The sequence below is a fragment of the Corvus cornix genome, chromosome 5 (genome assembly GCF_000738735.6).
Source record: "Corvus cornix cornix isolate S_Up_H32 chromosome 5, ASM73873v5, whole genome shotgun sequence".
In the NCBI taxonomy this organism is placed as follows: domain Eukaryota; kingdom Metazoa; phylum Chordata; class Aves; order Passeriformes; family Corvidae; genus Corvus; species Corvus cornix.
The window spans coordinates 34,297,766-34,325,232 of NC_046335.1; the positions used below are offsets into that span (position 1 = coordinate 34,297,766).

At 39.6% G+C, this 27,467-nt stretch overlaps 2 protein-coding genes across 2 annotated transcripts; one reads left to right on the forward strand and one right to left on the reverse strand.

Moving 5' to 3' along the window:
- Positions 1-215: 215 nt before the first annotated feature.
- ERH (ERH mRNA splicing and mitosis factor) lies at positions 216-7,588 on the reverse strand. Its single transcript, XM_039553119.1, has 4 exons — positions 7,482-7,588; positions 4,382-4,469; positions 3,208-3,328; positions 216-705 (listed from the first exon to the last, which is right to left on the reverse strand). The coding sequence occupies exons 1-4, from the start codon at positions 7,482-7,484 to the stop codon at positions 603-605; spliced, it is 315 nt and encodes a 104-aa protein (XP_039409053.1). The 5' UTR covers positions 7,485-7,588; the 3' UTR covers positions 216-602.
- Positions 7,589-7,782: 194 nt separating this feature from the next.
- Positions 7,783-27,429, forward strand: SLC39A9 (solute carrier family 39 member 9). The gene is made up of 7 exons (XM_010390575.4): positions 7,783-8,293; positions 12,045-12,153; positions 15,228-15,419; positions 17,858-17,926; positions 19,150-19,235; positions 21,126-21,260; positions 22,972-27,429. Exons 1-7 carry the CDS (start codon positions 8,198-8,200, stop codon positions 23,200-23,202), a joined length of 918 nt encoding a protein of 305 aa, XP_010388877.1. The 5' UTR covers positions 7,783-8,197; the 3' UTR covers positions 23,203-27,429.
- The last annotated feature ends 38 nt before the right edge of the window (positions 27,430-27,467 follow it).

Below are 27,467 nucleotides of genomic sequence, written 5' to 3' on the forward strand. Positions count from 1 at the left end.
TGTAGAGAGATCAGCTGTAGAGTGCAAGAGGGTTGCTGTGTTTCCCAAAGATGCCCAGGGAAAATAGTATCAAGACTAAGCCAGAATTTGAGCTGCTCTGCAATACAGGAAACAACTGTTGGTTCAGTCCACGTGACCTCTGAAGCCCTATCCCTTGGGTAACAAGAAAAAAGATTTGTATTTTTTGACAGGAACCACAAAATTGAGCACTCAAATTTAGCTAAAGGGTAGTTTTTTATTTCCCATTAAGACATCTCAAGGACATAACTGAATGTTGAAAAACCCACAGAGGGACACATACTGCAAATGTGGTGAAGTACAATGCGAACAGCCCCAGGGGTTCAAATAAGGTAGGACCATTAGCAAAAGGAGGAAAAAAACCCCAAAACTCTGCTGAAGATGTTGTACTTTCTTCTCCATTTACACTGAAAAAAAAGTAAAATCCAACAAAATCCTTGTATCTCTAAAAATACAATCAGTCCTGGCTAAGGAGTTTATCAAGATGGCAACAGGATGACTATAATACAAAACGTTCACTACTACACTCTGTACACACCTGTTGTCCAAACCCTCCCCAAACCCATGCCATGATGGTGCCCCCATTATTTGCTTGCTTGCTGGGCCTGCCTGCGGAGGAGGACGTAGATCTTCTCCTTTATCCAGTCTTTGTTGTATGGTTGGTATGTCTGAGTATCAGCACGGTAACTGCAGAGGAAACACGAAGCAATGTCAGTCTGCTCTGTAATATGTTTACCAGAAGAACTTCACAAACAATTAATTGTCCTCAAGTGTAAGAGGCAGAAAGTTGTGTACAGAAGACAGTATCAGAAGTAGGTGGGAATTGCCACTTATCAAATGGATTATCCTGTTCTCTCAAAAACAGTTGCCCAGCACATCAGCCTGAGCCTGAAACAAAACTAGATGCTCCAAGGACTACTGAGTGACTGGATCACAGTGTGTTCACATTTAAATTCATGCATTTAATTATTTAAGGGAGACAACAAATAGAGAATCTTAGTATTCTAAAGCTCAGAATGCAGAAGAATAGTTCCACCAGGAAACAATCTAATTTATCTTAATGAGTCAAATACTTCTTCAACATTACTTCAAGGATTTATTTAAGCTTTCAAGTGTTCAACTTCTGTCTGGAATTTTTTGAAAATTAATAAAATCAACTTTTTCCAGGAGCAAAGGTAGATGGATGACAAAGGATTCTTGCCAGTTGGCACGGAGGGCAAGCTTACGTCTAACAAGGGCACTTCATAAAAAGCCAACTGAAAACAAGAACGCACAGATGCATTTTCTTTGCTACTCAAGGATAGTTGACAAAAGCAGTTCATTAGCAAGGGCCAGAGAATTCAGTTACTCAGGGCATGATGAATTAAAACAGAATGAGACTGAAAAATGAAAGCAAACTGCATGAAGTTATCTGTGTAGGCTCATGCCCTCCTTTCTCCCTCAGTCATTAAAGCTAATATTTTGTTCATGAAGATGGTACTCTCAGTGAATGCTTCAAGAACTACTAGAATCCTGGTCAGTCTTTAAATCTTGGTATACCTGTTTCTGATCAGATAAGAAGGGTGAGATGGTCAGTGGTAAGAAGCTGAGTAAAAATCCCAAGTTAATTCACTCCAGAACAATTTATAGTTCTTACCTAAGGAAAAAACCATAAGCATGCTGTTTCTTAGAAAAGTCTTATTATTTAAACCCCAGCATGACTGGATCAAGGCCAAAGAGCTTCAGTATATATTCATGCAGCAGCAGTTCTAGTGTACTGTAAGAAATGTTCATTTCAGGAAAAGTTACTGATTTCTACCCTCCATCCCCAAATCCATTCGTACTGCTACACAGCAAAAGCAGATATCAAGTACTTCAGGAATTTCTGTGAACACAAGACATGTCTGATACACCTTATGCTATGTGTGCCATCTGGTGGAAAACTGTAAGCTGAAGTAGAATTTGGCACAACACTGATTTTACAAGCCTAATTAAGAAAGGCACAAAACTATCCTAGAAAACAGCTGCTACTTCCTAAAACAAGTGGCTAGTTTCAGTCTGTTAGATAAACTGTGTTTCTCAAATTTCATCAGTCCAGCACTACAACACCTGAAGATCAAACGCGTTAGAATATGTAGGGACAAGGTAAATCTGCAGAACTGTGAGCTCATTTTATTTGCTCTACTGAAAACTTTGGCAAATGGCATTTGTAGTAAGTCAGCACCAGTAACCAGAATACAAAGGAAAACAATCTGATGCTCAGGTTTTTTAAAATAATTTTGTGTTTTAAACTGGGAAAGTCTGTTCAATGGACAGCTACACAAGTACTTGCAGTGGGATTTTGGCTGCAGGAATGTCTACACCACAGTCTCACTTAAAAATTTTCTGGTATTTTGAAATTCAAAAGCCTAATACTATGTCTTTTGTTACTTGAATATGAGATTTGTATCCTTATTTCTACAGCATTTCTGCAAAGTTGATACCACTGTCATATCAAAACATCACCTTGAAATTTATTGTATGGAAAGTACTAAACCTAACATAAATTTTTTTCTGAACAGTGAAATCTAACACTCAATTGCACCGTGCAGTCAGAATGGGAAGTGCACAAGACCACCATTGCTTGCCCCCAGCTTTGACACACAAATGAGAACTGGAGATGTTTTCACAAGACCAAGTTAACAATTAGCTAGGGCTCTCCAGAGGATTCCTCTGTTCCTTAACCACGTAATCAGCATTTACAGAAACTTTCATCTTGCTATATCTTGATCAAAACAAACGTTTGGCTGCAATGGACTTCTGTAGCCTTCTACCCCACCACTAGTACTGCCTCAGCTGAAAAAAATTCTGTAACCATTCTGCCTCCTGAGGAACTGGACCAACAGCACAAAGGTAAATTTAAAACAGATTCTAGCAGTAATAAAATAGTCAGCTGTATTAAACAGTTGGATTTCAGTATCTGAAATGCTGTGAGCTTATATGTGAACAAAACCCAAGAACTGCTGGTTTCTAAGCCTTCTTTAGAGATACCTTATATTTGTGCAATTAATTGGATTGGGCAACTTGTTATGGCAGCTGCGCTACTGCTGCACTACAGTTACTGCAAAAACCACATAAACTAGCATTATGTTAAACTCACATGAAAGAGTTTAGAGGGAAGACTTCTGACTTTCCTAAGTCACTGAAATGGACTTGTACAACTGAACTTACACAAGACAGCTGAGGTCTGCCAAGTCATCAATGAAGTCAAACAACTGGCTGATATCATATGTAATGGATGGACTGTTGGGATTCATTCTCTTCAGATGCTCTTCATACATTTTACAGACTCCTACAGAGAAACAAGATTAACAACACAATATTAGAAAACTGCTGAAACTTTTTCAGCTCTTGGTCCGCAAATAAAGTTTAGAGACTATCACCATAAAACCAATCAGATTTCCTAGAGTTAAAATTCTTTTGTTCCTAGTGATTTGCATTGAAACATAATACCATAAGAGCAGGTAAGATGCATGGAAAGAAAAGTTTTCATCCTCTAGGGGAAAAAGTTGTAGTTCTGTCAAATATGTAACTTTCCATGCAGTAAGCTCCAATGGAGCTTAATTTTAAGACAGCAATTAGAACACGTATTTCTACTGCACAAACACCTGAGAAACAGAAGAACTCGTAAGAATGATCATTCTTGATCCAAGAGTCAAAGAGGGTACTGAGGTAAGAGTGACAGCACAAGCCTGTATACAGATTTAAAGCACTTTTTAAAATTTAAGCTAGCCTACTAATAATTCAGGTACATTTGAGAAAAATGTAATATTAAAGTGAGCACAGAGATTTACATGGTCTTTATTATACTTTTGTTTGCTTCACAAAACTTCCTGCAAGACTAATGTTAAGTGAACTACAGCTCTAATATTTCAATCTTCTTTTCATGCTCGTTATGTGTATCAATGTCTCACAGGATCTTTACTCTGGCACATGTGCCATGAGACTGCAAATTATGTATCAACTGCATACAATCCTTTATTTAATATATTATTTCCAGTAGCAATCTTTCCTTTACAGTGCTAAGAAAAGATATGAGAGTTAGGTGCTGATCCTGCAATGAAATCTGCATGGGCTCAGAAAGAATATTGTCTACTCTCCCAAACTGGATGTGGTTCCATCTAGTTAAATCAAAACCAGACATTTAATAGAAAAAGGAAGTTTTAGAAACAAATAATAACTAGGTTTTAGTTTGCTAGAACATTAGTAAACTAAAAGTATGAGGGGTTTTGTGAATTACCTTTGAAAAGCATGAAGAATAACTTATTTTCTTACTAAGTTTGTGAATATGTCAAAAATAGAGTTTTAGCAACAGTTTTTAACTACCCTGTCTGCATCCACCCACCTTCCATGCACTCATTCACCGATTCATAATCAGCATATGTTCTGCCTTCTGGCCTCTTGGTAGGCTGGACAAGTAGAATTGTGTGAGACTGGAAAAGAAAACAAACACCAAAAAAATGATTGAATGATTGCACTTTGAATGATTTTTGTCTGAATTAAGTTATTTATATGAAAGAAGAAGTAAAAATAAGTATAATACTAAAATATTAGACTAGCAATCAAGGACACAGACATTTTCCAAATAGCATTTACTATTTATATAAGCTGTGTTAATAAGTTTTGTTTCCAACAAGTCCTATCAATCCTTATGGAACTTTAAAATGTGTAAAATCACCAGTAAAGCAGCTATTGTGTTTAAAAAAATACCACAGAAATAGTTTCTATTTAGACAGACAAGCAAAGCAATAAAGTTGATGTATAAAAGCTGTGGCATTAGTGCATTTACTTATTTTGTTCCAAATGCAAGCTGTTAGTAAAATTTTCAATGCCCCAAATAAAGAGCAAGGAGGGGACCCAACTTAACCACATTGTCAGTCTCACCTTAAAGGTTTTAACAGAAATAGCTATTTTGAGTTACTCATTTACCTTCAAGGGAGCACAAACGATACGATAAATCTGCACTTAACATTCAAGATTATTTCCTGCAAAACAGATGTACTGGTTTTTCACACTTCAATGAGTTTACTTAAACAGTAATTATGGCACAGAAAACTGTTCCAAATGTTGGAGTCCACAAGCTTGTTCTTCTGCAGGGAAGACTTAGATGATTGTACACTCTGTGGCTTCCATTATTTCCATAACATTTTTCACTTGGCTACAGCAAGTAACTTGAGCAAAGAAGCAAGATTTTTGAAGTGTACACAATCTGTGATCTAATTAACAGGTTGCATAGCACAGAAAGTTTGCAAGCATGCTGCAAATGGCCGTTTCCAGTGCTGCTAATTGGATCCAACATTTTCAGTGCTAATATATGAGGTGAGCACACAACATAGAGGCAATGGCAGGGTAAGACATTATTTGGCTTAACCAGCTGCTGACAGAAAAATCCTGACCCATACTTTGGAAATCAGTGAAGACACCAGTTCAGTGCTCATCAAACGCAGTGACAGAAAAGAGAAATGTTAGGATTTACAGGAAAAAAAAACCAAAACAGAACAAATTCTTAACCCACAAGTGACAGTACTCCCATCCTTGGAATACAGTTTTCAGTTTTTAAAATTCTGTTTCAACATGGCAGTAGCAGATTCTGGGAAGTTCAGGAAAATGTTACACAGACAAAAAGAAGGACCAAGACTTTTCCTAATCAGAAGTGGAAAAAAAGGGGAATTCTGAGCTGCACACTGTAACAACAAAAGTCATACAAAGGAGAGTAGATCATTTAAATCCACTTTCATGTATGCCAGAGGATGATAGATTTGAAAGGAATTCCCCAAAGGGGGCTGGTATCTGGCTGTTCCAAAGTGCATTGTACTTGAACAGGCATGTCTTAGCAGGGAGTCCAAATGATTGCCAAACATTATTATAAAATAATTTTTCCAGCACCTCTAATTTTAATTAGCTGATCACTGAGGAGCGCCAAATGAATGTATAAATTCTGAAATTATCCAAATAATCAGATTATAGAAAAATAAGTGAGCCAGACATGTAAGCTTCACAGAACTTCACAGCAGAAATCATTTGGGCTTCTGACTTTAAGCCATTTGTGACTTCAGATACTATATAATATCCATTACCAGATACTGGCCCAGGAAAAATATTAAAATTGGTACCATTGGATCATGTGTATTGTAGAATTAATGCTTTTCAAACATTTCTTTGGGAACTTGACATTATTTTAATTTAAGGGAAAAAAATTGATTTGATAAAATTGCCGCTCCTGTCATACCATGTAGGTACAAAAGAATGACAAGTTCAGAAGCCTGAGGGAAGTCTCTTCCAACTATTATTACCTGCCCTGTGTGCCTAGGTGACACAAAACGAAAACAAGGGAAGATCCATAAACCTTTTGGCATTAGCACCAGGTTACCTGGAAAAGCCCAATACGGACCCTTATTATTATGATGCATAAGTTAGATTTCTTTGCATTTGCCTTAAAAGCACAGTTGTACTGGCTCCTTTTCAGCAGGACACGGAATGAGACACCACATGGTTTACATTATACCAATTTCGAACTTCTAGAGAGCACTTTGGAAATTGCTCCTGTTACTGAAGGCAGAACCCTGTAAAACTGGTTAAAGCAGTGCCAAGAGCTAAACCAGCAAGACTTAAAAGCTAGGCAGCATCTGCCCAAGGAGGCTTCCACCAATTGTAGTCTATTTGACAAGGAAGCGTTAAAAAAAAAAAAAAAAAAAAGCCCCAAAACAATAAAAGTGGAAGCTAAACACGCATTGTAAGGGTAAGACGTGCAGTGATGCAAATACCAGTAGCACACTGCACACACCTAAATGTCTTGCAGTTACCTCTGCCAGGCACTCTGGCCACCAGGCACAGGGCTTGTAGCTGCCCATCATGGCCGAAGCCAACTGCTTTGGAGCAAGTGCCAGGCAGATGTGGAACTTCGCTGCAAACCGACAAGCAGCTGCCCTCCCACCGCAGGGCACCAACTTCCTTCAACAGACCTTAATTTATTAGATGAACGCATGAAACCACGATGATAGGGAGGCCTTTGAGCTTCAGCGTGCCATTCCTACAGCCCACCAACGCAAGCTCCCGCCTTTCCCTCTTCCGAGCAGAGGGGAGGAGCAGGGAAAGCAGCATGGAAAGCGCAAATCAGCCATTTAAGGCAGGCTCGCTCAACGGGCGAGATTCGCGGGAAAGCGCTGCGCTTCCAGCAGCGCCCTGAGAAGGGGCAGAAGGTGCCGGGGAAGGGGGGCGGGAGTCTCCAGCGCGCCGCTCCCCGAGCGCCGCCGCCACCTTTGTGCCCCCGCCCCGTCCAGCCCTGCCCCGCCAAAACGTGCTGCCGCCTTCCCGGGCCCGCACCATCGGCCGCGGCCTTCCCGCCCGCAGTGACCCAGGGGGAAGGGAGGGGAGGGGAAGGGAAGGCTGCCCGTGCGGGCGCGGTGTGCACGGAGCCCGGCGGTCCCGTCCCGTCCCGTTCTCACCATGGCGGCTCGGCTCCTTCAGCACCGCCGGGCAGAAGTGGCGCGCGGCGATCCCCCACAGGCCCCCGCGCCCGCCGGAAGCGCCGCCGCGCCAACGGCCGCCACCATAGAGCCGCCCGCGCCAGAGCGCCGCTCGCGCGCGCGCGCACGCGCCCGCAGGGCCGGCGGCCAGGCTGGCGGGGCGGGGCGCGGCGCGCGGCCATCTTTGCTGAGGGAGCCGCTCTCGGCCCATCGCGGGCCGCCGCCCGCCCGCCATCTTGGAGCCGGGAAGCGCGCGGGGGCGGGGCGGGTCGCGGCCCGTCCCGGAAGGGGAAGCGCTGAGGTGCCACTTGGCCGCCGGGGCAGCGGCTGTGGGTGTGGGGTGGGACCGCTGGTGCCGTAGGGTCCTCTCGGCCTTGTCTGAGGCTGCCCCGCCGTGAGGAGCCGCCCGCTTGCTCGCTGTCTCCAACCCCTCCCTCCCGCGTGTCCTGGCAGCGGCGCGGTGCGGGTGAAAGTTCCCCCGCCTCAGGTGAGGGCCGCTCCTGCCCCCCGGCCGCCCCCGGGCTGGCCGAACACCCCCGGCTGGGGGTCGAGTCGGCCGCTGTCGCCAGGCGAGAGAGATGGCTGAAAGCCTCTCCTGGGAGCTCGGTGTCTGCACGGGTTGAGGCGTGCGGAGGGGCGAGGTGGAAAAGTTGCTGTTGGATTTCGCTTCAAGGGACCGGACAGAAAGCGGCGAAATGGATGACTTCCCCTCCATCTGCCTGCTGTCCCTGGCCATGCTGGTCGCCTGCTATGTGGCAGGGATTATACCCTTGGCGGTTAATTTTTCCGAGGTAAGACACCTCCGCCAAACTGCTCGTTGGTTGCTAACGGAGAAACCAGAGAGATCTCCCAGTAGGAGTTGGTGCCGTCCCTTTGCAATCCGGCAGCGCTGTTAAGGATGAAGCTGTAACTTAAAAAGTTATGAGTGCAGTATTAATTTTCATTTAAAACTGCTGTGTGAAATTATGTTTGTTTCACAGTGTGTACAGAAGCTATTTAAACTTGCCAGATTTGAGTCGAGTCTCTGTTACGAGTGAAGTCTCAGCATGTAGTATAAGGACATGAATAAGCATGGCTGTTCTTAGAAGCTTGTGTAAGAAATTGGTGAAGTCACAGATTATCTCTTATTATGTGCCTGTGGGCTACTCAAATTAAGGCTTTAAAAAAAAATTCCAAGAATATTCTCAGAAAACCTTGGTTCACAGCTTGCACTGTTGAAAATTAAACCTTAGCTTTTTGATTACTGTAGAACTTCAAGTTACTGCCACGTGAAAGTCAATTGGCATTCTTTTGGAAAAATACCTTGGATAACTAAGGTACTGTTAAAGGAGAGGGAGACTTTCCTAGATCGGGTAAGTTTCCAGACAGTACAGGAGTTCCTCATTAATCATATTTGGCTGCATCTAAGAAATGGTTGTTGAGGTGATGACGATTGTCACAGTCTCTGTAAGTTTCCTAATATCCTCTGATACCCGCGGGTTTTTTTCCGGTCTAAATGATGGTTACTGTATGGAGGTATGGTGTAGTGAGAGTTTAGTTGTTCTAAGGTAGTAAGAGCACTCTTATGAGGGGTGCCCATTTCTCTTGGAAGTAGTGCTACTTTTGGGAAGCAGGGCGCCGGAGGAGAAATGTGCCTTTGTCTTCCATCAAGTCAGAGGGCTGCTTGCACTTGTCCTTTGGTCCCATTATTAATAGGAGGCTTTGGGAGCTGTAGACCCTGAGCAGCATAGAAGGAAAGGCTGTTCATTTTAGGAAAAGTACAACTCAACTAAATGAATTTCAACCTAACAGTGTATTTGGGCATCTTCACATGAACATCAGCAGACTTCTGTTTTGCCAGTGCTTCATCTGAAGCTTTGGTGGACCTTGCCTTATGTGTCTTCAGTGTTCTTGCTTCCACTGCCTTGCTCTTCAAAACTCAATTCTGTCCTGAAGCCCACGAAGGGTTTTCTTGCACATTTGCTGAGGGTGCTGCCTCATGTGCTAATATTGTCTCTTTTTAAATTTAATTTTGCATTTAGTTATGTATGTACTTGATAGTCACCTGTTAACTCGTAATTTATATTCAGTCTTGTTTGGAGGTAAGGTTCTTGATCTGTCTTTGTGTTTTCTTTGTATAGTTGAATCAGTGGTCTCTTAAACCTTTCTAGGCTTCCAGCAGCTGCAGGAATACAGGTCTGTTGTGGATCCAAAACTGCCTAAGCAGTAATCACATCTTATTAGCCTTTTGTGTGTGTGGTATTTTACCATCAGTACACAAATGTGCAGTCAAGTTTATTGTGGTATCTTAAGCTCTCAGAAATTCTTGACTCGGTTTTACACTTGATTTAAGTCTTTTATTTAAGATATTTTAAGGGTTTGCATGCAATGCTGGTTTAAAAGAGCGAAATATCTCTGTCCGTGATGCACAAATCCCAGCTAATCCTGGAAGTGTCTAATTAGAAGTTATAATTGTTTCGTTTAAAATTATTGCTTAGGATTCTGCAACAAAGACAATTTCAAACTGAAATGAATGTTTGGACGGTCCATTCTATAGTTTGCAAAAAGTTTTGTGGATGGCCACAGTGAGTAAAAATGCCTCTTCCCGCTGGCTAATGTAATGATTGAGTTGAAAATAAAAGTGAATGCTATGCATAAGAGACCCCAGATACTAGAGAAAAATAAAATTATTCATTAGTGTTAATACATTCCTTCAGATTATTTTTTTTGCCATGGAATTTATTACTTGTGTTCTGATCTCATGCTGTGTTCTATTGTTTCTATTAGATTAGGGTATTTTTGAAAGTATAAAACTCCAGGAAAGGCAGGTATGACTAAACATGGGTGGTAAAAGGTACAAACTGAACAGAGATTTGCCTTAGTTCTGTGTGCAGAGGTACCCTTTCAGCTTAATCCTAATTTACAGGACTCAGTTGGTCTAATTTAGGGCTGGAAACAGCACTGTACCAGTTCTGAGGCTATCTCTTAAAGTGTAGTCTAAATGTAAAAAAACCTAAAAAACCCCCAGGAATTGGAGCAGTTTGAATGTTGTGGTGGTGTAACAGAGGCAGAAACTGAGGCCACTTCCTGCTGAAAGCAGGTGTGAGTTTTTGATAGGTCCGAGTAAGAGTTTCAATGTCAAATATTGAGCAGTGGAACAGTTTGCTAATTTGAGGAATTTGAGATTTTTTCCATGGAATTTTAGCACTTTTTACTGTGTTGCTTTTGTTTTTTAACATGCAAATGTATTTAACAGAAATGGATAAAACTATATTACTTTCGCCTATCTATGTAGGCTGTTGTTACTAAATTTCTGTATTCACTAACTATTTTGTACTGAAGAAGATGTGAAGACTTATCTTGTAATGATAACTTGTTAGTCTGTATTACTTTAATGGACCTTTAAAATTCACAGGTGCCCAACTGAAAGCAAGCTATACTCTGTATTTGCAGTTGTAATAAAGCAGTATTCCTTCTGACAATTTTCTCTGTGTTTGTGTATGTATGCAAAAGATATTATAGTTGCAGATAAAAATAATGGTTTTATCCTTGTAAGATACTATATTTTTGCAAAATTACTTTATGAACAGCAGATGTTGAAAATTTATCTTCTCATGTAGACTGCCACTGTATGACAATTTACTAAGTATAATCATTACATACATTAGTATGCAGTGCATGTTTGTGGCAACTTTACACTTTGCGTTTTCCCCAGTAGCGCTGCAGTTGTTCCCTTATGGTCACATTTGGCTTGCTTTCAGGAAGCTGATTGTGCATGTCCCTAGTGCCTCCTGCTTCTTCTATGCAAGTGTTGCACATTTCGGTGAGACAGAACAATTTGTCATTACCGTGCGTGAAGGAGAATGGATGGCATAATAATGATATGCAACAAGTGGCTTCCTGTTATTCAAATGCTGACCTCTGTCTCTAGGTCCTCGGTAGTTAACATGAGTATTTTGGTGGCACTCAGACTTCATTGAGCATGGAAGATGATGATGGTCCTGCCACAAAATGTTTGCTACACAGTTGTTAGGAGGATCTAAACTCCCATGGTTGCTGCATGTTACGTGATAGGGGTTCTTACAGAAATTATGAGTAATGGCCTTTGCAAACTGTCATATTTTAGACCCCATTATATGTTTATATATTTGGATTTTAGTACATGGCTTTGACTTTAGCCTGTCAGTGTAGTCACAAGGAAGTGAATTGGTGAATTTATTGGTAAAACAGAATGTAATTAGGTTGAGAGGAAGAGATGTCTAAGCTTTTTGCCCCAAACTAGAATATAACTAGGAAGATAACTCTAAGTAATAGCAGCAAGTACTGATAAACAATGTGTGTTTTCTATTTTTGTTACAGAAATTCTTCCAAAAATATTAACAAAACTATTATTCTTTACTATACTATAAAAACATTAAGTTTATGTGTTGTTGGTACGGTTTAATTGCAAATGCTCAATATTTATGTAACAAGTAACCCCCTTCCCCAGCCTCTCTTAATAAGGGAGAGTAAAGAAAGCATTTTCATTCTTAAAGATGATACTTGTTTTGTACTTTCTTGCAGGAGAGATTGAAGTTGGTGACTGTTCTGGGTGCTGGGCTGTTGTGTGGAACTGCCTTGGCTGTCATTGTGCCAGAAGGAGTACATGCACTTTACGAAGACATTTTGGAGGGTAAGAACCAAACCCAGATGGCCTCGTTCAAAATAACTTAGGTCGTGGCATTATGATATACCAAGGCTCCCTTTTACGGTTTTTAGCATGAGACTGGTGGAAGAGCTTCACAGCAGCATGACACAAAGCAGGCATGGAAATGCAAAACTACCGTAGGCATATTGCATGTTGAAGGATGTGATCAGACTGTAGATTGATGACTCTTCCTGACTTATTGAATCATTTGTGTGTCTGGATACTGTACTGTTCATGGAATAACAGCCTTTTATGATAGGTCATGTGTAGTGTTTCTTATTCTGGGGAGAGTGAAATTTTAACTGCTGCTGGAACTTCAAAGGAGGTGTAAGGATGCCTTTGGCAGAGAATAAAATTATGGAGTATTTGCTATTTCTTTTTGTAGTTTAGACAGCTTCTCATTAAAGCAATTGCAGGAGGTGTTTTACAGATCTGTATCCCTGCCCTAATAAGAATTTCCTCTGAAGCTGAAGAACATCTTGGAATTAATATGCTTAGCTGAAAATTATGGTTGTATAGGGCTAATTCACAGAGTAGCAGGCATTTCTTCTTGGGTGATGGTGTACATTACACCTCTAAATCTCTGTGTTCAAGCATCCAGTTCCGGTCTACTGTCACTGTCTTCACCACCTCATCATCTCTAATGAAGAGCTCAAAGTGAGCAGAGATTGTGTCTTGCGGGGATGTTTGTGTGGAGCATGTCTTACCGCCTTAATAGAGCTCAATTTGAGGTTATGACATTGTTTTAAATAGCCAGTGCTCATCACCTCTGTTTGGAGCACACTTTAAATTTTGCTTTTGCTTGGAGACTTGTGCTATTAGATGGCCATTGCATGTATGAGATTTTTCCAGTATTCTCAGAATCAAAAGTTTGAAGGTAAATGGCAATGGCTTGCTGATTGCAGGGGAAAGCACTATAAAGTTGAGGCTGTAAAGAACCTTGCAAACATCTGGTGTAGTGTTGTTGCTGATCTGGGATTGAGAGGTAACTGTAGTCCTTTGCTTTCCTTGTAGTACTGGGTTTCGTGTTTCTAAACTTTTATATTTCATTTTAGTAATACGCTTTAATGTATACTGTTTTAGCTTCCACTAAATTTATGTTGTTCTGCTTAGATTTAGAATAAATGGAAGATAATACATAAAATCATGCTTTATCAAGAAGTGAAAGAAGCTCTGATTATGGTTTTATACTGTACTATAATTTGTGCACTCTGATGTCGGATGTCTCTAATGAGCTGTAGTTGTGGGTTTGCTCTCTATTCAATTTTAATTCTGAGTAGACTAATTTTCTCTTGTAATAGTACAGCTAGCAATGAATACAATTGCTGTGAACATTTGTGGGTTTTAATACTTTTTCACTAAATGGGGCATACTGTTCATGTATGACTCGACAGCTTGTTGTGTAGAGCTGTACGGGCTATAACTTTGTTAGTGTATGGCAGAAAAAGACACTTTCCAGTACTGTAGTAGTAACAGCAGAAGTATTTACCTAGGAAAAAAGAGTTTGTCTGTGAATGGCTTCAGACTTGATGTCTGACTCACAGTATTGTCTAACAACAGTCTATCTGTAAAATTTTTTTTATAATTGCAAAGGGGCAGAATTAATGGGTATTACAGATTTAACTACAAAAAATATTTCTCATATTTTTCTTAGAAAAGTAGGATATTCAAAATCAAACTTAAGACCATGAGAACAGCTTTCTCTTTTTTTTTTTTTTTTTTCCAAGTTCATCTATTTACATAATTAAACGTAGAAAGGTGCAACTAAGGGAAACATTGAGGTATATTAATGTAAGTAGAAAAACAAAAAGAGAGCTTTGTTTTCCCTCTTTCAGGTGTAGCTTAACTGACTGGTTGCTTGCTATCAAGCACTTGAGTGCTTTTCATTGATATGGAAATAATTTACTATTACTTCCGTATTTACCCACAAACTATGGAATAAATAACTTCTAATTTTTGACCTTGTAGGCTGAGAGCAAACAGCATATCATGACTTGGATTATTCTTTGATCATAAACCTGTGTATGAGTGTAGTGAAATCTTGGTTTGGGTACTACCAGCAAATAAAATTCCTTTGCTGACTTCAGTCCTTTGTTTTAGCTGCTGAAACTGTATAACCACTGTCAGAAAGATTGCCCTGAGTTTTACACAGATTTATGGCTTGAAATGATCTGAAGTAAAGTCAGCTTCATAACATAGATGGCAAAAATCTTGTGTGGTCCAAAGTAAAGATATGTTTGAAATCTTTGCTACCAAGCCCATTCTGATGTGCTTTGATTGTAGTAATGGCATTGTGATGTTTTGTACAGTGGGATGAACATAAACTTGTCTCATCCAAGAAGATGTATGAATATTCCAGCAAGATGATGACTTGCTAGAGTAAGTCAAGTTGTTGGTATAAGTTTTTAAAGCTTCTGAAGAGTAGTTGCTGTCCAAAAGACCTTCTCAAAATGAAAAAAGCATGGGCAAGCTTTAATAGCTTGTGTAGGGAAAAGAAACAACCACATATCATTCATCCCTAGGACTTGGACTTTGGGTTTCTGGGATGGTACTGACGGTTGTAGGTCAGTGTGCTTGACTAAGCTATTGTTATAGTCTGTATCAATGGGGTGTATCAATACTAGCTTGTTTGTATCTCAGCATCAGTTAAAGATGGTATTAAATCTATTATTAAATGGAACCTATTTTATCTCCTCATCCTGTATTTTCTCACTTAAATGAAAATAACGAAGTAACTGCTTGACGGTATCTCTGAATATTGACAAAACTGGCAGCTTCAATTAAAAAAGGAATTATACAGCAATTTTTTGTGAATTAATTTGTATTTAAAATGCAGCTTGGCTTATGACATATTAATGCTTTCTTTGCTTTTCCATGCTGAAGATGTATGAGGAGAAACCAGCCAGGCTTTGCTAAGAACACTGTCTATGAAAGACCTTAGACAAGGACTTCTGTATATTGTCCAGGAAAGTGTGAGGGAGGCTTTTGCAGAGGAGGAAAGAAGTGACTATGCCATGTCTAGTCTCCTGTCTCCTAATCTGTTCACTTGCCTTTCACAGGAAAGCATCACCCAGCGAGCGAGAAGCAGCATGTGATTGAGTCTGAGATGGTAGTGAAAATCCCAGCTGTACATGAGCATGGCCACGACCATTCCAGGTTGCATGCCTACATTGGTGTGTCCCTTGTCCTCGGCTTTGTCTTCATGCTGTTGGTGGATCAGATAGGCAGCTCTCATGTACACTCTACAGATGGTAAGTAAAGGTTCACTTCAATTAGACTTGCTAATTAGTCTTAATTAACAAGTTGCAGTTTTTATTTTTGAATGCTACTGGGATTTAATTTGTCCAGTCATGTCCAGAGTTTCAGTAGGTGCTTTAAAAACATAAATGAAGGTTCATGTGAAATGTTTATGCTGGAAATCTATCTCAAAATGGACCATAATTTGAGAGCTTTCCTCAGTAAGATGAAATAACTGTATGAGCACGTATGGTGTGGGAGTGAAGGGTGACTTGACACTTGAGTTATTGTCTGTTTTACAATATCACTCATAGGGGATTTCTTTGGCTCTCTAAAAACCTTCAGGTTAGTCTTATATTTGTTTGTTTTTTCCTACTTGATTGTCATATATGTAGGTAAAATTTGCAAAGAGCAACAAGTTATCATAAGTAAGGTGGCAGAGATTATTAGATGTAAGCTCTGTAACTGCATAGGTGGGCCTCCCATACTAGTCTAGAGCCTCACTTACTTTGAAATACTTTCTGCTTTGTATAAAGATTTGTCAGTTTCTTGCAAGATTCTAAAATTGCCTATGGTTGCCTTTGTTTCCTGCCTGTGACTTCATGCTCAGAGAGTGTAGCTTGACATGCACCAAAGGTGTTCCGTCATTTGAAAAGGTATTTTATTGCCTTTGGCTGCTCATTTTCACCCACACAATGTCCTCTGATGCTGGAATTTGGCCCTGAAAAACGAAGGAATTGATCTGAAAGGAAAAGTAAAACACACACACGAAGGAGGGGGAATATGTTTTGGCTGGATTCTTGTCAGTTCACAGCGCAACTTGTGCGTATGGGGTGGTACAGATGAAAGGCCAGTGCAGGGCCTATGTCAGCTGTGTGCTCCTGAAGAAGTGTAAATGGAGCCACGGCCATGGGTAGCTGATTTTCAGAGCTGTTCTAAAGAAACAATGGCAGTGAGGATGTTAGGGAGATGCAGGTAAGCAAGGATTCTTTTTCTTCCAAAAGAATCCTTGGTTTGTGTAGGTTATGACCCTTTTCTATGTCTCTGGTCATAGCAAATACCAGGAAAAAACTGACTGTGATCTGTGTTAGAGATACACACTGTAAAATAGAATATTAAGTTTTATCTAGCCTGTACACATCACAGGAGATGTAGCAGTGTTTTGTAATGTCTTTTAAAGAGACTGAAGAAGAACACTTTTCTCTTGAACCAATGTCTTGTAGTTAATTATCTACCGAGTGACTAGAAGTTAGTCTAAACTAGAAAAATTCAGTAGGCCAGAGTGAAGGTATGAAGTCAAATGTGACTCTTTGTGTTTAGTAATGGTCAATCCAGAACAATTGTAAAGGAAATGTTTTTTGTGAGTATCTCCTCCCGTTTTTGACATGAGTAAACGATTGCTGTCATGCAAGTGCAGCTTATGCAATTAATTAGTCACATAGGCTTCCCTTCATTCAGAAGATCAAGCTGACCAAAGAGAATGCATTAGTTTTTAGCTAGCTTATTTCCCTGATCTGGCTCATTGGGAAACTACATGGGTGCCTGGGAATGAAGAGACTGGAGGGCGAGGGGACAGGCAGGAGGAAAGGACAGGACTGGAATTTCTGTTTTGGCATCACTGCAGACTTAGTGAAGCAGCTGTGTAGGTGTGGTTGCAGTTGTCTTACAGACCACTGGGATAATTCAGTCATGGCTGTTCAAACTGTCTGGAATTAAACAGTTGAATAATAAGATGTTTCTATACTTGTGTAGGGCTTACCCACCCTGCAGCGATTCTTTGTAACAGTTTCACCACTGATTGTGTAGTGGGGGATATTGATATTGCCCTGTTGTGCTGTGTAATGAGCTAACCTGTAAATGTTCAGGCAATTCTGGTCAAACACTGGATCGCAAGCAGCACTGGCTGCACTTCTCCTTTGTGGTGTATAATGTCAAAGGGAAATCTTTGCAGCTGGTGCTGTGACACATAGACTTTATTGTTTACTAGGAACTGCCAGAGAAACACTGCATCAAAAACTGACCCAGACTGTCACCTGAAGGAAACCACAAACATTGAGCTGTGTGGGGACAAATCATCCTTACTCTTGCAGCAGTTCTGGATTCTTGGGATCCAAAAATAGCTTTTCTTTCTCTTGGTGGCACCAACCTTTAACATTTCATTTTAGGAGGTTAAGAATAGTATCTGCTTCGGCCTATGAGAGAGATCCTGCAAATTGCAAAGAATTGTCTACGAATCTGTCACTTGTTTGTTGGCAGAACTTCAGGTGATTTGAAGGTGTTAAGTGTCAAACTATTTTACAGTAAGTCTAATGCAGAAATACAGAAGCTGGTAGTTTTGAGTACAACTGCCTAAGCAGCTGGGAGAGATATGTACAGTGATACTCACAATTATTTTTTCCAGCATAGTTTATTCATTTGATTTCTATCCTAACTGTTCTCATGACTGTTTCAGATCCAGAAGCTGCAAGATCAGGCAATTCCAAAATCACCACAACACTGGGACTAGTAGTGCATGCTGCAGGTAATGCAGTTAATTGTAATTAATTGTTAGTGCCTGTCAAGTACATGCATTGCTGTGTGGGTCATCTTCAGGTGTGATGGAGACACTTGGGTTTTGCTTTTGAAGGTGGCTTTTTATTAAAAAAAACCAAAAAAACAAACAAACAAAAAAAAAAAACAAAAAACCCCAGGCAAACAAACAAAACAAAAAAAAAAAAAAGGCAAGGAGACCTAAGGATCTTCCCCAGATTTAACTGGGAGCTCAGATGCTTCACAGAGTTTTATTTGGATACAGAATTTTCTCTTTTACTCTTTACTTTACTCTTTTATTTTCCCCATCTGAAAGGTTGTGTGATGCTCACTCTCTGCCTCTTCAATTCCTTTGCTAACTCCTTTAGCTGCTAAATTTGAAAACAGGCTAACGTATTTGATGAGTAGTGTGGAACACCTTTGGATTTGCTTGTTGGTTGATGGTTTTTTTAAAAAAATACTAATTTAAAAGAATGGTACCTTGCAGGGAAAAAAAAGACATTATAAGGTGGAGCACAAAGACTTCACTGAAACACGTTTAGGCTGACTTGCAGACTGATTGTTAGGTGTATGTTACAGTCAAGCCATGTTCACATTGTAGTTCTTCACTATATATGTGTAGTATAAATATGATGCATTTTCATGTCCTGCTGAAGGTTGTTGTCTAGATAAGTCAGAAGATGTTGATCAAAAAGATACTTCTTCACTAACCAAAGTGTTTATATATTAAGGAGTAGTGTAGTATCCATTTTCTATTTCATTTAGACAGTATATTTATTGTAAGTGATAAAAAATATTTCAATAGTATTTATATTTGAAAAATCATTTAAAGGGTAATAATTAAAATTCTTGCAATGCTTAGTATCTAAAACAGGTTTTTTAATTTAGACAGGAAGTCTCTTTTAGTACAGAAGACCAAAACAACCAAACTTGTTCCTTGTTACTTGAAGGAATGTGTCAACACTGAGTTGATTCCTGGTATGGTTTTTGTGGTTTTGGGAAATATGAGACAGCTCCTGTTGAGGGTTGTCTGATACTCTGAAATGTTATGGCTTAACAAACAAAGGCAAGTGAATCCTCCATTGGGTTGCTATTGTTAATGGCAGTTTTCAGTAACAGAGCTTCTTAAATCAACATGTTTTCTACTGTCAGCCTTTGAGGGGATGGGGAAGCTCATGTGGAGGAATAATCCATGAATCTGCACTCCTTTTTCAGCTGATGGTGTTGCATTGGGTGCAGCAGCTTCTACTTCTCAGACTAGTGTCCAGTTGATAGTGTTTGTTGCGATTATGTTGCACAAGGTGAGTTATCATCAAAAAAATCTTAATTGTTCTTCAAAAGACTGTTAACACTCACAGGAATTGCTAAAGATCTACAGTTTCATTAGTGAGGTAATACAGAAGTGTTTAGTGCCATTGAAATGAAGAGGTTAGTACAGTGTCAAGGACCAAAAAGCACAGGTATGAGGTATGATAGTAGAGCACATGATTGTTGCTAAGTCTGAGTGGAGTGCAAATGAGAGAGAATTCGGACTGCCTGCCGCCTCCCTTGGTTGCGGAAGCTGGGAAAAGTCTCCCAAAAATAGGAAGAGAAGAGTAGCTCATGAAGAAGTGTGTCAGCTTCACACTGACTTCTGAAGCTAGTGTGGTAGTGTTTATTTACCAAACAAGAAAACCCTAGATTACTACTGCTGCAAGAGACATATTCAGAGAAGTTCTAAAGGGTGAGGCACAGAACTATATGCTAGTGCATTCAAGGAGGGAAAGCAGTTTTATGCTGATTACAACAATCTCTTGGTTCCGTGATGTTCATCAGAAAATGGGGAGGATATTTGTTGTGAAGGGTTTTAGTGTTTAAAGGGTTAGTCTTTTGAAACCACTGAATATCAGAGTACTAAATTACAACTTCTGGTTACCTCTGTTGTAGTAGCTTCAACGTCACTCATACCATTTCTGTAGGAGAACAAATCTTTTGCTGATGGTGACAAGCAAACAGTGGCTCTTGAAGATGGGGGTGATCTTTGCTTAATACTTGTGTGAATGTACCTATTGGCTATATAGGCTCCAAACATACATGTGCAGATGAAATTTGCCTTATGGTAGCATATGCACAGATTACAGTGGTTAGTTGTAAATTTATCAGAAATCTTGCATAATTACATGTTCAAAATGTTAGGAAATGCATATCTATTATGTCTTTTCTTTGTTCATGCAAGAAATTGTGGTTTACATAACTTTTTTTGAGGGTGGCAATGTCACTGTCATCTCTTAGAGCTTAACTTATGGCTATTGTCAGGTGAAACTTGCTTTTTTTATTCTTAATGTTCAAATTAACTGACTTCTGAAATTGTACAATTTTAGAGGAGGAAAATTTCTCCTATGAATATTTGGTATTAGAAGAGAAAATTATTTCTTCTCTGCTATCTTTTTTCTGTTCTTCTGATCCTGATTGATGCTTTTTTCTTTCTCATCTTTTTTCACTTATGATTTCCTTCTAAGTTTAAAAAAAAAAAGGATTCTCTGTATAAAAATGCTTAATGTATTTTAGTTTTATGTGTTACCTCAGAAATGTCAGGGTGGATTGCTATTGTCTTTTTGCAAGAAAAAATATAGTGAATTCAGTGTGTGAGTAGTAGGACATCTATGCCTTTTGGATAAGAAAGTGGATGCCAGCAGAGGGAAAAGGAAGTATTTGTTTGCTTCCTGGTGAGAAGAGGAATGAACTAATCAAAAGAGCTCTTAAGTCTTTGTTAACATGGAGGCTGACTGTTACCTGTCTTTGGGCAATTGTTTCCCTCCCCATGTTAATTGTAGAATTTTTCTACTGCAGATGAAGAACCTGTCTATCTAATGTGTGATAGTAACAGGACGAAAAGAGAAATGACCTAAGTTGATGGAGTCTTAGGGATTATAGTGATGACTCTAGTCAAAATGAATATTTTGGTATTTATAATGACTACACAAGTACGTGTTTTCTCATAGCCAGAACATGAGTTTCCATTAGGTTCCGTTATTAAGATGGGGCAGTCTGCAGAATGCTCTAGATTTGGGTTAGCTGCAGCATGCTAGTGCCTGCCCTGAATGTCTTCCAGTTCAGTCCATTTCAATGTAGTAAGTCATATTTCAACTTTTTCTCATCTTTCTGGGGGTTTTAGAAGGTATTGTATTAGCAGTGAATATTGTTTTTTGCAGGCACCAGCTGCCTTTGGCCTGGTTTCCTTCCTGATGCACGCTGGGCTAGAACGGAATCGAATCAGAAAACACTTGCTGGTCTTTGCGTTAGCAGCACCTGTTATGTCGATGGTGACATACTTAGGGCTAAGCAAGGTAGGTCCGTGGTTTTGTTCTGCCCAAAATCTAGCTTAGTGGTGAAGTTTGGGGAAAGGACTGTGATATGAGTTGCACATTACATAATTCCAAACTGCTTGAAAAATTCAGCAGAACGAAGATTTAAGAAAAGTTGATGAAAAGGTAGCAATATAAATGCACAAAAGAGACAATAATCCATGTTTTTCCATCAGAGTCAGTGATGTAACTCCTTTATAGAGTTTGGTATAGCTTTTTTTTTTTAGAAGTCTGATTTCTGTGTTTTATCCTTTCTGCTGCTCCCCACTGAGAACAATTTATTCATATACCAGGTTTTAGCTGATGCCTATTTAAGTAAGTAATTTTCAGCATTGTGGCATGCATTCTTCTTTTAATATGCAGGTAGGAAATAATCTCCTCTGGTTTCCCCCACCATCCCAGAAGTGGTCCTTTATATTCAAAGTCTGTGTCAGAAGTTGAGTCCTCAGCTAGAACAGTCTTTTTGCCTTATTCCATAAAGCATCGTTGTGTTTTGGGTCTGTGCAACAAATGGCCTGTGAAATGGAACACTGCACATGAGTTTATCATCTTTGTCCAAATTAAATGTTTCTGCTTCTCATAGCATATCCTGGGATGCTCCTCTGTTTCTGAACTGCGGTGTGTCATGCTGGTGACGTGCTATGGTGGCGTGTTGTAAAGGATATAACATGTGATCTCACAAAACTCAAGGCATGGGAGGAAAGATTAAATAAATCATCTGGGATAATCCTTTACTTTAGCTGGATAGGATTTATATTTGACATTACAGTACAAGAGACAGCAGAAAAAAAGGTTGCGTTTGTAAATAGAAAAGAGAATTCTCTTTGAGCACTCTTTTGAAGTGTTCTCATCAAGGGTTGGGTTTACATTTTGCCCTTCAGAAAGAACAGAGAATTGATAAGGCATCAGGGCTGTCACTGTGGTTTTATAGGTCCAGCTGATGTATCTTTCTCTGGAAAAATGACCTGAGAAATAAACACAAGAACTAAGATTACACCTGAGTTGGAGAGCATTCAGGAAGCATTTGAATCTGATATGTGGGTTTGCATTTCACTGCATTTACTGATGTGCAGCATATCTTAATCCTATTATGGAGGTGAAGGGGTGCTCAGTTTTGATGCAGAAGACACGTTTCTTCATGCAGTTTGCATGGAAATCCTGGAAGAGTTCTGGGTGTTTACGTCTACATACAAATAAAATATTGAATGAGTGATGTTTTGGGACTTGGTTCTGAAGAGCAGTGGAGCAGATATTTAAAGGCTAACATCTTATTTGAACCCCTTGTTTAAAGTCAATCTTGAGCATCCTCCCTAAAATTTGTGGCTTTGCAATATGAAATTTATTTTTTTTTCAAAACCTGTTTGGTATGTTGGCTGTGACATGGTCAAATAAGATGCTTCAGCAGACTGTGACTTTCTTGCTTTTCTGAGGGTTCTTTTGTAAGGGTTTTTTCTTTTGTAAGTCCAAAGTGAAGTGACTAGGAGGAGGGGTGTCTTTCTGCTCCCCCACAACTTTAGAGTGCCAGTTACTACATGGAAGGTGCAAAACACTAAAGTCATGCTAAGCCATTGTCATTGTGAGACAGGGAGAGTTGATAGAAATCCTTCTGTGCTTGGATACTGAGAGAAATTTTTTTTATTACTGATTGAAGAACTTCTGCTTATTCTCACTTTTTTTGCTGTTTGTGTTTCAGAGCAGCAAAGAAGCCCTTTCAGAAGTCAATGCCACTGGAGTTGCTATGCTGTTTTCTGCTGGGACTTTCCTTTATGTTGCCACAGTTCATGTTCTCCCAGAAGTAGGAGGAATTGCTCATAGCCACAAACCTGAATCAACTGGAGGAAAAGGACTCAGTCGTCTGGAGGTGGCAGCCCTAGTATTAGGATGCCTTATTCCTCTAGTTTTGTCCATTGGACACCATCACTAAACGCTCAAATTTCACTGTTCTTCTCCTCTATAAGACATGAGCAGTAAATGTCTGCTGCTCCCTTTATCATTCTTTTACCCATCATTCATCCCATCTACTTTATGGAGTTCAGAGGGAATCTTGATTGCAAAATGAGGAATACTGGGAAAGTTTTTAGTGTAGCAAAATGTACTTTGGCAGCCGGACGCAAATTCTATGTAACTTTCTTTTCTGAAGACACTTGCTATTTTAATTGTTACTTCTGGCCCTATTCTCAGGGAAGATGGAACTTGGAGTTTAAGAAAGGTGAGCAGGGAAGAACATAGCGACTCATCATGAAATTGCAATCACCAAAGTATTCTGCAGTTCAGCTTTTGCAGCTGAGAGCAAAACCCAAGGATGGCTGCGTTGTGAGAGGTTGAAGTCTCACTAATGAAGAAGGGGGTTCTCCCCCATTGGTTCTACATTGTCCTGGCAACGCGATTGGCCCTTGTGATGCTTGTCACTAATTGTATTGCAGAAATGGCCTACACTGGGAACTCTGGATAACACTGCTATTGTCACAGAAGTGTCACTTGATAGGAAAGAAATTATGTAGACAATGTGTAGGATTAGAGTAAGAAATCAGCTGGTTAAGAAAGTGCAAATGAGTTTTGCAGTGTATTCCATTGTTTGACGAAGGATAGAAGCAAGGAGAATAGTGTTTTGATTGTTTATTCAATTGTTAATAAATTCTAAAAAGGCATTGTTTCTTGGGAGATAGTCTTCTGCCAAGTCAGTCAAGTGTTAAGCACCAAAAATGTCAGCAGGAATTACATATTGGCTACTGTGATACACTACTGCTTCTGTTGAGAGAGATACCCATAGTGCTGCTTGAAATAGAGCTGCTCTGGGCTCTGAGGGGTGGAAATCTGATGGAGACAGCTGTTGAGGGACCAGAGAACTTTACTAGCTCATTTTCAAAAATCTGAGCTGCTGAAATCAGTAGGGGGCTGTGTGGGTTTTTCACTAAATAAAGGTATTATGGCTAACAAAACAAGATGTTTAGTTAAATATTAATGCTGCAGATAGAATACAAAGTGTTTCTAAAGCAGTTCTGAACAAAAAAATCCCACAAACCCACAAACAAAAAACCCAACTGGTGGATTCCCAGTGAACCTGTTAGACATTTTGCTTTTGCTTTGGGAATTGTTCATTTTCCTCTTACTGATAAGCATTAGTTTTGGTGAATCTGCTGGACAACTTTCTGCCAATTGCTGATGTCTCTCACTGCAGAAGAGTGGTAAAAGATCCCTCCATTTCCAAGGCACAGCTTTGTCTTATCAGGCACCATTTCCCTTATGCAAAACATGTTATACTCTAATAACTGTAGTGCATTGAAAAGTCGGGAATGCTTGACATGCACAGAATCAGCATAAAATTCTTTCTTTAGGGGAAAACTTTTTAATGCTGTACCCCTTTTAAGCTATACTTTGTCTGCACTTTTGAAGATAACATTGCCAAATATATTTTTCTTTTTTCTTTTTGGTTTTTTTAAAATGAATTTTGAAGTCTTGATATATCTTCTCAACTGAAGTGCTTCTTGTTTCTATTTGAATGAGTGTGACTGTTTTTCATGCCATTTGTTAGTTAAACTGCACAGCCCATTGTGCCTCATAACTTCTTTATGTTTTTGTTATCGTCCTGTTTGTCTGTTAGTTCAGAGGGTAATGGGTATATGGCCTGGCTCTTGGACTAGTGGTGGCTTTGTCTGTTGGCTCTGTAACAATATGGATGTATCCCAGGATTGAACCTAGTATTGATTCCCAGGAGTGCTTGTTCATTTGTGTGTTTTACTATATAAGATCAATGCAAAATTACTAGAAGTCATATTTTCCCATAAGACAGTATTTTCAGATAGAATTAGTGCTTCGGGCCTAAACAAGCATTTTTTAATATGAGACCTTAATATTGTGTTCTGAAAAGCCACTGCAAAATTAGTGATGTGGATGGGATCCTCTTCTGTGTGTTTTTCAATGGTGTTGTGTGTTTGTTTTGGTTTGGGGATTTTTACAGCATACATAATGCAACTGGTAAGTGACTGGTTTAAAAAGTTCAGCAGGACAGGTTCCTAACACATGCAAATGATACACGGGGCTGTTTACTCCAGAGTTCTGTTCTTCCTGATTTCTCCCTAATTACCTTCTTCCTTGATAATCTCACTATTTTACCACGTTTAATCTTTCCACATAACCGTTTCCAAAAGCTGGAGGGTTTGCAAGAGCAGGAGATAGCTTACTGCAGCACTAGGTACTTGCATTTCGTAAAGCAGTAAGTTTTTATTCTTTAAACTTTGTCCTATCACTTGCATGTGCACCCCACCCTGGGAGTTGACATCCTGAGTGCATTCCCCTTCAGCCTCACTTTGTGTATAACAATAGCAATGGTTTATGGAGGTAAGGTCCCATTTCATGGTTTCATGCCTTTTTGTTCCCGGCTGAAGCATGTGGGTAGTACCTTTTTACATGGACCAGTGTGTATTGGTGAGGATGTGGCAGCCAGGCTTTTCACTGCTGACATAACCTCTGGCACATTAATCATAGGTGCCACTGCTGAGAGGTCTCGTCATCTTTCCATTTTCCTGTCCTTCCCATCATGTTTCCAGTTTCTGGGGCAGCCATCAGAAATAGTAATACTCAGTTTAATGATTCATGAAGTATAGAGGCCAAGTTATAGCAGCAGGTGAGGGAATTTGAATTAAAACATTGGCAACTTAAAATTGGCACAAAAATTCTGAAAACATACTTTTCATGTTGGCATTTGGTTGAGTGATGGAAGACTTAGTGATTTTTATTTTTTCTTCTACCCATTTAGAAGTATCAACAGCATTTTGTTTTGGCTGCCTGTTATCTCTGTTGAATTATTATTTTCAATTCTGTAAGTGAAACTGCAGTGACTAAAGAAGCTTTTGGTTATGTTGATATGGAGAATGTAAAATTTTATATTATCAAACCTTTCCAAATTTTTAGTACCAAATGGAGGATTATTTTCTTGAAGCAGAGTATTTTAATGAGTTAAATTAAATGGTCCATTTTATTATAGCCCTTTCTTTCTACCTATCTCCCCATCTGTCACAGTAAATCCAAGCATTGCGTGTAGTCAGGGCCAGCTGGTATCATTTTCTACTTCTCAGGAGACCTTGGTGCAAACAAATTCCTCTTACTCTCTCTGTAATAGCCCTCTCTGCCTGGTTTTTTTTCTGTGAGGTAGGTGGCAGTAGGTGTAGCAGGTAAATGCTTAAACCGAGTGCCAGCCATGTCCCCCTTTCCTTCTGTAGGTCCCTCTAGGAAATCCATAATCTCATCACCTGTTTCTTTTCAGTTAATGGTTTCTTAATTGGCAATAGGAATTGGACTAAAGCTGTCTCTGTTGATCCTGATGTCTTTAGGTACTTTCCCTACTGTTCTAATGCTTTTATTGTTCCTTATATAAAGAAGGGAAGTATTTCTTTTTCAGTACTCAATGGCAGATGCAGAAGCTGCACTGACATTAATTTAAGTAAGGATGGCAGAGCTGTCACACCAAGACAGGATTTTTTTATTGTTGTGGCTTGTCAGATGGCTGAGTGTTAGACACAGAAAACCCACTGTTGACTAAGAACCATTTCCAGGTGGATTATATAGAAGGCTAATCTTACCCGAGAGGCCCAGGAAAACCACCGTGTTTATTCAGGAACTAGTTCAGAGCCTTCAAAGAGCTTTTGACAGTAGCAGATGTGTCCATGTGGTATCAGCTGATTGCAGAAAAGAGAAGGATGATGTGGAATAAATGTTCCTGCTGCTGCCTTCACGTTCTGTGCTGGGACTTGGGGAAAAGAAAAGAGAAGTATACTTGTATTCTTTTGAGGGTGGAAGGAGGAGGAGTGATTGCAGTATGGTGGGAAAATTTATGATGAATATCAGATTCTTTATCACAAATTTCAGACTCCTGTTCACATCAAACTTCTTTTAAAAATATTTTTTTTTCCTTACTGTTCTTATATCTCCTAGCAGCCTTGGCTTTCCAGGGAAAAACATTATGTGGTCATTGCTGTTTACCTGACTCCATGTATGGAACTGTAACTTTAATGTCTTTTTTCCAAACAGTTTGTACACAAAATCATTCCATGAATGGCTGCCTTATAATTTTTCCACTTTAATTGTGAATGGTTAAAATAATATTGCCGTTTTCAATTTGTTTTATTATATTAAATTTTTACTAGGTGCAGTGCTTTGGAGTTGGCTTGTCATTTACTGCATGGGGTTTTG

Excerpts from the sequence above, each read along its gene's own strand:
- ERH (XM_039553119.1), bottom strand. Across the intron at positions 3,329-4,381 it reads GGTGAATGAGTGCATGGAAG|GAGTCTGTAAAATGTATGAA; the intron begins GTGGGTGGATGC and ends GTTTCTCTGTAG. Across the intron at positions 706-3,207 it reads GCAGACCTCAGCTGTCTTGT|TTACCGTGCTGATACTCAGA; the intron begins GTAAGTTCAGTT and ends TTTCCTCTGCAG.
- SLC39A9 (XM_010390575.4), top strand. The coding sequence starts at position 8,198 with ATGGATGACTTCCCCTCCATCTGCCTGCTGTCCCTGGCCATGCTGGTC. Across the intron at positions 17,927-19,149 it reads ACTAGTAGTGCATGCTGCAG|CTGATGGTGTTGCATTGGGT; the intron begins GTAATGCAGTTA and ends CTCCTTTTTCAG. Across the intron at positions 21,261-22,971 it reads CATACTTAGGGCTAAGCAAG|AGCAGCAAAGAAGCCCTTTC; the intron begins GTAGGTCCGTGG and ends TTTGTGTTTCAG.